Here is a 12,852-nt window from a genome sequence, read left to right as displayed (position 1 = left end):
TGCACGATGTAAATAACAACAGCCAAGTGGAAATTATGTCAAACGTAACCTTTGTGGGTTCAAGTTCTAGTTTTGTGTCCCTTTCACTAAAGGGGTAGTCACTTGTAAAAAGTTTGCATTTCTAAACATTTTTCTATGATTATCAGTGATTTCCACTGATTTCTGTTTTCATTAATTTCAATATACTTCGAACTTTTAGTAATTTGTACTAATTTATCTTTTTCTGTTATTCCAAGTGATTTCAGTACTATTTGTACACCGTATTACTTAAGTGACCACCCCTCAGGTGTACTATTTATGTGAAATTTACCTTTTTGTCTATTTTACATAGACGCAATTTTCCGTTGAGGATTATTCATTGTCTCCCGACCGAATGTTTATATTATTAACGTGTAAGAAGAGAAAGGTATTCACACACGCCTTACAATGCATTATTATATTTGACGTCAGGTTTGAGATCAACATTTTCGTTTCAGAACATGTGGAGATCACCCGATGCCGAATATCACATTTACGATGTCGAAAGTGGGTATGTTCGTTTTACACTCACTCACCAAAACGGAAAGAGAAATGCGTAAGTAGCCTGAGTTAAGTATACTTACTTTTGGTTTTCTTTTTGCCGCAGATTAGTGTCGCCATTTCATCCGCTCGGCTCGCGTCGACTTCAACACGCGGAATGGGGACCTCGCCAAAAAATGATTGTAAGAATATAATTAATCAAATTGTACGTTTAATTTAGTTGTTGAAAAATATTGGTGAAATTTCAACATTAAGCGTATAATATACAAATATTTAAAACTTAATATGATTTCAGGTGTTTGTACTAGGAAATAACCTCTATAAACGATCTTTTGAACCGGAGGCCGACATTGTTAAAATAACAAACACTGGTTCCAAAGATATTTTCAATGGTCTTCCAGATTGGCTTTATAGAGGTACCACGAATTATCTCGTGGAAGCTCACCATTTGAAATGAGAGTTTGACTGTATTAAATTTGTATTAGAAAAAATCTTTCGAGGAGGCGGAACTGGTTCTAAACACAAAGGAATTCCGATTTGGTGGTCACCAGACGGAAAAAGGTTGTGCTTCGCGAGTTTCAACACAACCGAAGTTAGTACGTTATGGTGTATATTAGAAATGGTTAAACTTTATCCGTATCGTTTCAATGGAATAGGTCAATTCGTCAGCGTTTCTGTGGTATGGAGCCGATGAAGCGAGCATATCATATATGAGTGATTTTGCAATAAGTCTTTCAGATATTCTTCCACAAATTAGAACTCTAAAATATCCAAAGGTAAATAATCCACATTTCTTATAATTTTTTAGTGAAATTGGTCTTTTGAACCATCAATTTGTTTTTAGCCTGGCATGGCAATTACGCAATTTCAGATTTTCGTTGTTGATTTTAACAAAGATGCCTTACGTGTTAAATTGATGGAAATTATTCCACACAACGATGCAGCATTCAGGTAAGATACGAATTCTGATGGCTATTTGGAAATCAAACATTAAAGTCGCAACAATATTTTACAACTCCCGCGAATATTGTAAACAATTGTATTTTCATTAAAGTACTTCCCAAACACAATTATTGCAAAAAGAAATAGATTTTTAATAAATAGGACCTTTAAAAATGTGTATTTTTCAATTATATTAACATATGTTATATAATCACTTATAATTACGCAATTATGATATTTTTTTTAATGAACTCTCGTTTTCGAGATATGACGCAATTTACGTCACTTCCAGTTCCGTGACGAAAAATCAGTTATCAACTTTAAAGATCGGAAATCGAAGTTGGTAAAGCGAATTTTGAAAATGCCCAGAGATCCTTTTTTCTGGCTTTGACAATCTATAGTTTGTCTCGTGCTTCGCGATCACGAGATTTGGTTTCCATGGTAATCAATTCAAAAGCCCAAGAAATATTAAACAATTTACCGTCCACTAACTATATCTTTCTCATTGAAATTTTTAATTATTATACCTAGGAGCAACAAACACAAGGATACCGCAGCTAGCCTTTAAACACGATAACGCAGAGTTGAGTACAAATTTCTTTGGACGAGCCTTTACGTTGAACGTTTTACCGGCGGGGGATAGAAAATTTCCGAATTTTCCCTTCCGAGGGTAGCAGGCGCTAAAGCGTCTAACAAATGAAAATTGTACGCAAGAAAATCCACGACTTTTGACGGGTTGCGTTCTCCTTGTGTGGGCAGTGCTGTGTTTGTTGCTCCTAGATTATACTAAGACATACTTATGAGTGATTATGTAACATATGTTATTGATTACCCTAATTTTGTTCCGACAATCTTCGTCAATTCTACGTCTATAACTTTTTGAAGCATTTAAACCTTTTATTAGGGACCAATATTTAACTGGCGTTCTTTGGATAAATAATTTTAAAATTGCAATAACAATGATGTCACGGTTTCAAAATCATTCTTATTTAACTATTTGTCAAGAAAACCCTACAGAGCGCGAATGGTCATGCAAAAAGGTTGGTTCATTAACATTATCAAAGTTAATCAGGACGTGACATTCTTTACCTTTCGGCAATTTTAGCTCATTGAGGAGAGAATACAATCTGCCGGTTGGGTGGAGTCTTTCGAGACGCCAATATTCACCAATCTGGATGGTGGAAGGTTTTTCCTGATTCTCAGAGTTCCCAATCAGTATGGCGATAAATTTCCGCAAGTAGCTATGTACACAACAAGTGTAAGACTATTAAGTAAAAATCGGTACTAGGCACGAAACCGGAAAAAATTATCTCAGTTCTCCAGCGAAAGACAATGTCCAAAAGGAGCAATTTTCTGGTGCCCCGCTTAATTGTTTGTTTAGGTTTTCTTAGAGATAGATTCCGGTTGCGTTTCTGATAATTTGCCCTTATTCCGAAAATTGGCAAGCAGTTAAAATAAATTCTTTATAATTTAGGAGTCTGGAAAGACAAAAAGGAAAAATCTGACTTCGGGAAATATTACAGTTACGTCAATCTTGGGTTACAATGGAGATCGTAAAATATTGTAAATATGCATAATGTAATTTAAAAAATGATCATATACCGTTGGTATTTTAAATTATAGTTAGAACGAGTATTAACTTCGTGAATAAAATCTATTTTGTTAAAAGGTATTATCAAGGAGCGGATGCCAGCTATCCCGGCAGTCGTTTTATCTATGCAGTCGAAGCCGTTTCCGGTTTAGGACATCACAGGCCGTTCTGTATCAGTTGTCAAGTCGCGCCCGAGTGTGGATATCACAGTGCGATATTTAGCCCAAATGCAAAGCAGTACATATCCGTTTGCGAGGGTCCTTCACCTGGCGTTACGCTAGAAATTAGATCCACCGAAAACTCCTCGAAAGGTACTTTATAATTTAGTCTTCTTTAACACTCTAAGGGTCAAATATAATGTTATATTGAAAGCTTGGAATACCGTGGCGTGTATGTGAAATTCGTTTTTTGTAGATTAAATTTTCGAGCTTTAGCTGGAAGGGCCGAGGCGAACAGGCTGGTAACTTGCCACTTACATTAGAGCTATTGCTTTACTAGCCACTACTGTTGACAGTGGCGAGATAAACCATCGGTCATACCACCGTTTATTTCTTAAGCAGTCGTAAAACTAACCAAGTCTGTTAATGATTGTTCAAAAACAGTTGACATAAATACTCCTTAAATGTAATGTTTTTTGACTCACGCCAATATTTTGGTAATTATTTATTAGGGGGCATCGAGCGGGGGGCATGAGATTCGGTCTCAAAATATTACCGTGTTTTTTCGAGTAACAGAAACTTTGAGTTTAATGGGACATCCGGTTCCAATCTCATATAGTTGATCATTGCAGTGAAAACTATTTTCGGTTATCTAAACGTTTTAATGTCATCTTTTAGTGTTCGTCTTGGACAGAAATTTGGATCTGGTGAAAGCGATAAGTGAGAGAGCAATGCCACAAGTCAAACAGTTCAAAATTCCTTTAGACCTGAATGCATCGAGTAATATTGACTTTTTTACTTCATATTCCCTATATTTGAAATGACGTCAACTTAAAATATTTACAGTGGGTCACGTTCGTCTTTACTTACCACCGGGACTGAACGACCACGAAATTACAAGATACCCAGTCGTTCTTCACGTGTTAGTATGAATTTAAAGAATTTAAGGGGGAAGACTACTGTGGCCGTTGTCTACTTTCGCGCTATTTCAAGCTGAACTCTTTTAATTTTGTATTTTAACTTATAAGATTAATAATTATGTGTAGAACAGCCTCTTGTTTAGTGATTAAAATAATTTTGACAATTTTAAATTTATAAGTCATTAAGTTTTTACGTTTTAATTCGGACCCCCGGAGCTAAACAAGTTGGGCAAGCGCCCAAACTATCCTTTAGTTAGGACCTTATATCTCGTTAACTATTAATATTATAATGATCAAAATTATTTTAAGCACTAGAGGAAAGTTCAGCTTAATAAGAAAAATATAATTCAATTATGTAATTGTTAAAACAGAAACGTTCAGCTTGAACGAAAAATACGCTTTTACTGTATTCTTTCCCCTTAAACTTAGTCTAAAAAATTCAAGTGAATGGTCTTTATCTGATCCAGTGATGGACGACCCGGAGGTCAAGAAGTGACTGAACAATTTGAAGTGCATTGGGGTTCGTATTTGGCATCGGCGAAGAATTACATTTACATCGCGATGGATGGAAGAGGAAGCGGATACGCCGGAGAAAACTTAGCCAAACTTGTATTTAAACACCTGGGACTACTCGAAGCGGAAGATCGTATGGAAGTAGTGAGGTTAGCTCTCAATGGTCGTTCTGGATTCTGTTAAAAAGGGAAGATGTTACAAAGATCTTTATTTTTCAAAATTCAAAAAGCTCAAATTTACTTCCTTAGGAGTATTGAACTATTTAAGATTTTTCTGAAATCTGTAGTCACTAGTCACGTGGTTCCCCTAGTATGATGGTATCTAGATGACTTGGGCCTAAGGTGGTGCCTTGGGTATTAGCGTAGCTTATTATTATTTTTTATTATTTTAGCTGTTTTAAGAACTCATTGGTCAAAAACTTGTAGTCGTAGCTTAAACTGTTTTTAACTGAATGACTTAGATTGCAATCCCCGCGTTGTACTGAACATTTTTTGATAGAAATAAGAATTATAACTAGAGAAATCTGAAAAGTTAAAACTTTAGAAAAGTAGTAATGTACAGAATTTATAAATATAATAACGTTTTTATCATAAAAAATATTGGAACATATTTAGTTTCGTGAAGCTGCGTTCAGACTATGTGAAAATATTACGTTTGCGTCGGTCGTGTCGGTTCTTTAGATTTCTTACACCGTTCAGACTTCTCAACAGAGACTTTAAATTTTCGCGCGTGTCGATTACATTTTTTCATTTCATTCCGCTCAAAAGGTTTATAGCAGGCATATAGCCTTATGCCTCATCAGCGCTGACTCTAGGTAGTGGCGACCTTTAGAACCATCGAAATACTATAACCAATCAGAGGTGGATAAAAAATTATTTCAATTTTTCCGCCGTTATTACTGAGCTCTGATTGGATGAACAATCACTTTTTATGTTAATCTCCGTGCAAGGTTGGTTCCTGTCTTAACAGTGAAATGAACGAACCGACGCGACCAACATAACCGAAACGACACGACCGATGCTAACGTAATATTTTCACATAGTCTGAACGCTGCTTTAGAGAGAGGATTTTATCACGCGACCTACACATGGACAATGGTGTACGCTAAGAGTCGCGATGGCTAACAAACTCACTAATTAAAAGGTTTAACTTTGCGGTTACTCGATTTGACAAAGCGTTCATACTTCCCCCAGAATAGACTTCAGGCAGCGGTAATTGAACAAAGTTCGATTAGTCTAGTCGATATTTAGATGACAGTTGTATTTAAATGTAGAATGTGAATAAATGTTTTCTTACCATGTAGATATCTGGGCGAAGACTTGCCATTCGTCGACCGGGACAGAGTGGCCGTTTGGGGCTGGGGTTACGGTGGATACGTCTCCGCTCTGTCGATGACCACGGACGAGAACCTGTTCGCGTGCGGAATTTTAATCGCACCCATCACCAACTGGCATCTTTACGGTAAGCTAAACGTAGGAAGATTTCAAAAATTTTAAAACGTAGTCTTTGACTATTTTTTTAATTGTGGTTTCCAAGAAATTACAACTTTTTCTAAGTTAGTTCCTTGAAAATTATCTAATGAAGATATATTATTCAGAAATAACTTATTTTCCATTGATTCAAGGGGTCAGACATTTGTTTAATTTCAGTATAACTCATATAGAAAAAATATTTTAGAAATCAAGAATAAACTTAAAAATCCTAAAATGCGCAGGGTGACCAGACTTCCTACATTTCCAATATTTTCCATGCCTTCTTATAATTTCCTTTATTCTTACCAATTTTCCTATAATTTCACAGTCTTTTGAAAATGAAAGATTTTTTTGTACGTGTCACCATCTACTGTAAAAACTGCCATTTTCGAACAAAATCTTTAAATATACGAGCTTTGTAAATCCGCTAAGTGATCCAATAATGCAAGCAGTGTACAAAACATTATCAATATTCTAGGTGATTCGATTCAAAGTATACCGATATGCAATAATGACCTTATTATTTTTCCCATATTTTTCTTAGCCTATTTAGTTTCCTATAATTCGCCTATTTTATATTTAGCCTATTTAGTTTCCTATATTTTCCTATAATTCGCCTATTTAGTTTCCTATATTTTCCTATAATTCGCCTATTTAGTTTCCTATATTTTCCTATAATTCGCCTATTTAGTTTCCTGTATTTTCCTATAATTTGCCTCTAAAATTCCTAGTTTTCCTATAAAATTTTCAAAGCTTTTCCCTGGTCACCCTGAATGCGAGACAATCTTTAGGATTTCAGAAATCATCGAAAATTAGAGTCAAAATAATATCCTATACCACCTGTGCAAGTGTCCGGCCGTCAACTTTCTTAATGTGCAAAGCTATTTTCGAACCTAGTCATGGTAATATTATAATAATCAGCTAGGCTAATACCCAAGGCACCGCCCTAGGCCTAAGTCATCGAGCGACTTTTAAAGCCATTTAACTCAGGTGGCCGGGTTACAATGCGTAGGAGGGTGGTGGCAAGCCCTACATGCCACACGATCGAGCCAACAGCTCCCTACACTAAAACCTGGAAGTACTTACTTTATTAAGAATGCTCTTATAAGATTCCGTATGTCCACGCCCTAAAACTACATAAATCTAGTACATTGTTTTTATTGAATGCCAACATTTCAATTCAAGATCCTTCGAAAAACATTTTTTCAAAGTTATTATATTAAGTTAAAATTTTGTATAATTTCATATAAGTGTTAAAATAAAGTTTTCGATTTTTAAAAAAATCATTATTTTGATTCAACTATTGAAAACTTTAGTTTAACCCTTTTAAAATTATTGAATGATATGTAGAAATGTAATCGTAAAAATGTTATAGTAAATGGAATACATTGGAAAAAATATTCCAAGAATATTCAACCGGTGGATTCGGCTTTGAGCCTTGGTCATTCAAGATAAAATATATAATACTTTGCAATCTCCAGATTTTGGTCGCAAATTAAATATATTGGGAACCTAAACACAATTTAGATTTTGTATTTTCAACACTTATTATATTTCGTATTTTATTTAAAGTACATTTTTTTGTGTATTTTTGATAAAATATTGAAAATCTTGCTTAGAATACATTCAAGCTATAATTATTGCCCATTCATTCAGTCCAATTGTGTGGTTCTCCAGCACTTCTACCACCTTGAATTCAACCGTATCTTGATTTTGAAAGAACAACTTATTTTTTTATTGGATCGTCATCTCAAATGTGAAAATGTTATTTTGATTATTGAGAAGTAAATTAAATCTTATATAACCGACATAAATACAATGTAATAAAGGTACATGCATGCTATTGGCAATCGGTTGCAAGTAGTGTAATATCTGAGTACTGCGAACTTTAAGGAAGTTTCTAACCATGGCTTCTGCACGAAATACATTAAGTGTGGTATATTCAGTATCATAACGAGTGCGGGTTGAGCTCGATGCTCAATTTAACTCGCGTTTTTAAAAGAGTTTCTGGGCGGCCAATTTACATTATTCATTAGATCAAAATTTAAATTTTAAGAACATTAAGTGAATTACACGAATTATAACGAAAATAAATTCTTCTACTTCTCCACTTCAAAAATAGGAATATATTAACTATTAAAATAGTCTTTGTAAAGAATTGCGAACTTTAAATACTCAAAATTCAGTTATTTTCTTTTAAATACTCAAAATTCAGATATATTGTTTTAAATGCTCAAAATTCAGATATATTGTTTTAAATACTCAAAATTCAGTTATTTGGTTTTAAATACTCAAAATTCAGTTATTTGGTTTTAAATACTCCAAATTCAGTTATTTGGTTTTAAATACTCCAAATTCAGTTATTTTGAATTAAATACTCAAAATTCAGTTATTTTGTTTTAAATACTCAAAATTCAGTTATTGGGTTTTAAATACTCAAAATTCAGTTATTGGGTTTTAAATACTCCAAATTCAGTTATTTGGTTTTAAATACTCCAAATTAGGTTATTTTGTTTAAAATACTCCAAATTCGGTTATTTTGTTTGAAATACTCAAAATGGTGTATTTTATTTAATTAATCGGTATTTCATTAAGAACAGTGAAAATGAACACTGATGCTAATCTTCGTATTATTTATCAGATGCAGCGTACACCGAACGCTTTATGGGAACCCCGACCTCAGCGGAGTATTACGTCAATTTCAACAAAGCGGATGTAACCAAAAGAGCAGCCAACTTCAACGGCAAACGGTTGTTGGTTGTGCATGGAACAGCAGACCGTAAGCTTTTCTACATCCCCAAATACTTTTACCAAAAACGGATCGAAGCAACTGAGCGCAAAAAAGTATAGCATTGGGGTGTAGTGACTTATTATTCAGGCCTTAACTGAAAGGGAACTATAAAGGTATTTTTAAAATATTAAATAGTAGTATATTATATTAAATAATTTCAATAATTTTTTTAATATCATTAACAATTATTGGTAATTATATGTTAAATATTAAGCAGAGGCGTAGCCAAGGGCGGCACCTTCTTTGTTATTTGCTTCGAATTGTTCTTGCTTTTAATTAAAACTCCAATAATAGGGAAAAATTTAAATACAGGAGATGTTCACATACAGCATTCCATGATGTTAATGAGATCACTAACGGAAAACAACGTAACCTATAAAACTCAGGTATTACATTACTGTACGTTAAAATTTTAAAAATGAATGGATTTCCTTCACAATTTTCATTTTTGTAGCTCTATCCTGACGAGGATCACCACCTCGAGGACGTTACGGGTCATCTATTTCGAACGCTAGACGACTTTTTAGAACAATGTTTTGTACTTCAAAATGACGAAGAAATAGGTCTACAGAAAGTCAGGCAGTCACGACACCCACCTCAACGAATCATTTGACTTTTCTTCTAGCTCATGACAACTATTATTATTACTGTCAGAAAACAGGTTGTGACACGATACAGAAATAATACGGTCTCACGATTTACGTAAGAGTTGGTTTTTCACCTATACATATTTGGCGATTCACAGTCGTGTTAAAAAAACAAATGTTTAGCAAATATCATTGATTTCATGATCCCTTCAAACACTTTTCACGTTTCTGGAAAATTTCAAAATATTATATAATCCAAATATCTTTTTACATATCATAGTCTTTCAAACCGTTATGTTGAATAAATCTTGTATATTAAAAAAAATGTGTGGTCTCAATTTTACATAAGAAATACCATAAGTAACATAATAAACATAATTATGACACAGAACGAATTCGGTGAATGATAGTCTGTCGTGGAGTGATTGCGAAATAGGAAGTTTCCGAGCAGGAAACTCATCCCTTCCTACTCTTTCCATTGGCCAAATAGTTGGTCAGTTTGAGAAATACCAGCGTACACGCGGTTAGGTTTGAAAAAAACTAACTTCTGAAATGGAGCCAGTGTTTATAATAATTACTTTTATCTTCCAACTCAATAATTAATCATTATTTTCCAAAAGTAAGCGTTGTTTTGTGACGATTTTATGGTTGGGGTCCAATAATTCCACCCCAGCCAACTCCGTCAATACCGTCAGCAAAATAATTAAAGAAATATTAAAAATGGCCTAACGAATTACACACTCTGATTAGCTATTTATGACGGTTAATTGTAGGTCTTAAATATTATTAAAGATTACAACGGATTCAGATAAATCAATTAACACTTTTATTAAAGGAATACGGTTATTATGAACTATTGATTACACACTAAAATTAATACTATTACTAATTATAATTAAACAATTCTAACTACGCTCTGGCTCGTTTATGGATTAAAAGGGGATTATCGCGAATGGTACCAATTAAACACTGCGCGACGCTCTATAGCACTTAGTTCACTATTTTAGCAACGAATGCTCTATTTTTGAACTCTATTGGCTTTAGCGTCGGCGTTAAGTTAATGCGTTAGCATAAGTTACTCACGAAGAGCGGTGGCTCCAGGGCGGTGGAGCTTGACGGGCGGACGTGCACTGTGGCGGTCCTCAATGCGTTGTGGCTGGCGATACGAGATTCGGCTCCTGCGATGAGCTTGACGAAGGCGCTCCGGTATTTCGGCTGGGCACTACGGTCATCGGACGTTCAAAGCTTCGAACTCATCATGACGGCTACTCTGCAACTCTTTTTGAAGCTGTTTTCGGCTGCGACAATGTTTTCACTTTTCGATCGTGACCGATGGCTTTCGAGTCCGATTCTTACTAACTACTCTTTCGCTCGTGACCCCGGCTTACATGCCAAGGGGGAGCGGTCTCGTTTCCGGGCGTTTCACAATCGCGGTCAAGAGGTTCCAAAATATTGCACTTTGTAATACGCGCATCAATTTCCGGCTTCTACGGGACGGTTTCCTCCGGGGCAAAACTAACCATTCGAGCCAGTGACGTCAATAAGGAATACAATGCTATCGAGCCAGAGCTACAAATCTTAAATATTACTTAGCTAAACATAATCACTTTAATAATTAACACTTTATTTACATATATAAAATATATGTGGCAAAACCTGAGTTGACCGGGCCGGGTATTGGGCCCCTTATCTACTTTTAAATACTAAACAAGTGGTCACGTTTCAACGCGCCCAATTTATTGGTCACAATTTATACTTTTGAAAGCATTTCAATTTTCAAAAGGTCCATCGAAAAAGCTGCCAAATACTAGGAGCAGTTCGCGGAGAGTTGTCAGTCCGACGGTAAGTAATGGCTTACGTTGTCATTAGCGAAACAGACTTTTATTAAAAATTTTGCATTGGGTGAATAGGAAGTGTCATACTTATGTTTATTATGTTACTTATGGAATTCCGATAGTTTAATTTATGCGGGGAATCTTTCCAATTGTTACGAGGGGGACTTTACACATCAAAGTTAATTTTGGGCGTTACGTAATTTGTTAACCTAAGCTCTTTAGAATTTCTAAGAAGGAACTAGAAGCTAAATAAGCTGGACTTTCTCTGATCAGGGAGCAGGGTCGCGAGCAGTAAACGCTGTAGCGTTTTCCTAGTCGAGGTACTAATTACCTACCGCAACCAGCGTAATCAGTAACGTTGATATTAAGTTAACTAATTAATACTAAAAATTATAATTTAGGGAAATACTAGAATGCAAAGGATTTCAAATAATCAAAAACATTTAATATTTTAAAAGGAATTTAAATTTACAAAACACTAAAATATAAGATTGAACGCTAATTGGCCAAAACCCCTACTCATAAATACGTTTTAGGTAAACTAAATACACTTCAAATTATTATTACGGTTAAACTGTTAAATGATTATAAAAACCATTAAACACTAACAAGGAGACACCCCGAAGTGTAACCCTCCGATTTCGTTCAAACTCGGGGAATTGGTACACCTTCATGTAACTTGAAAAGTCCTAAAGGGAATTTATTTTATGGGCAACCATTTTGCCATGGCACCGAAAAATGTTTTTGACAACCAAAATATAAATTTTCCCATTGAAAATAACATTAATGGAATGGTAATTTTTACGGTTGACGTACAAATATTCACGGTTTTCACCATTTACTTTCGGTGGTGTCGTAATGGCCACATGCGTACAATCGATGCAAGCAAGGACCCCGGGAAAATTTGTTTTTTCCATGAATCTGAAAACTGAATTATTTAAGTACACAATAGATGTAAAAAAAATTGAAATTAAAACCTAACCTCATTTTTGTGGCAGCTCGACTAACTTCAGTAGATGGAAATTTTATCCATTTGGCACCCAACAGCGGTATCATAACTGCGGTAACTTCTGATATTACCCTACTCACTGTTGGTTGACTTATATGAAGAAATAAGTCCTGCCCCACACATAACTGATATGACCCGACGGCAAAAAACCGTAAAGCTATTAGTATCTGAAAATCAAAAGCACTAAATGTTATTATACTTCCAAAGGTAGTGCTATTAGGACCGAGCAATATGCAAATGGGTTTAAGGGTCAAAAAGCAAAAATATAAATAACATCAAAATGCATATGCAGGTAAGGCGTGGTAGTAATTTTGTGCATTAAAGCTCACAATAATAATTTATAGTAGTTTTATCCATATGGTAAGTAAAAATTGTGTAGTCTTTTCTGTCCATAATCAGTTGTTGAAAATATAGAAAAAATGTTTCCATGATATTTTTTAGAGAAGGCCTTTTCCTTATTATAATTAATCATTAAAACATCAATTAATTAGTTTTTGTAAGTAAGATATATTTAT

At 34.7% G+C, this 12,852-nt stretch overlaps 1 protein-coding gene across 2 annotated transcripts; it reads left to right on the top strand.

The window, feature by feature from the left end:
* Nucleotides 1-9,690, top strand: LOC149947911 (inactive dipeptidyl peptidase 10-like). 2 transcript variants are annotated; one of them, XM_090172121.1, is made up of 19 exons: nt 1-53; nt 332-406; nt 477-529; nt 626-701; nt 815-935; nt 1,005-1,111; nt 1,176-1,295; nt 1,364-1,470; nt 2,366-2,501; nt 2,567-2,719; nt 2,936-3,024; nt 3,131-3,363; nt 3,889-3,990; nt 4,057-4,132; nt 4,598-4,792; nt 5,947-6,104; nt 8,757-8,894; nt 9,219-9,292; nt 9,361-9,690. In XM_090172121.1, exons 1-19 carry the CDS (start codon nt 36-38, stop codon nt 9,517-9,519), a joined length of 2,190 nt encoding a protein of 729 aa, XP_090028247.1. In that variant the 5' UTR covers nt 1-35; the 3' UTR covers nt 9,520-9,690. The 2 variants fall into 2 exon arrangements, with proteins under 2 accessions (XP_090028247.1, XP_090028248.1); XM_090172122.1 differs by having other exon boundaries at nt 9,219-9,305; nt 9,361-9,453.
* The last annotated feature ends 3,162 nt before the right edge of the window (nt 9,691-12,852 follow it).

This window comes from Leiobunum rupestre, chromosome 4 (assembly GCF_980474605.1).
Source record: "Leiobunum rupestre chromosome 4, qqLeiRupe1.1.hap1, whole genome shotgun sequence".
Classification (NCBI taxonomy): Eukaryota; Metazoa; Arthropoda; class Arachnida; order Opiliones; family Sclerosomatidae; genus Leiobunum; species Leiobunum rupestre.
This window is presented reverse-complemented; position numbering and strand designations above follow the sequence as displayed.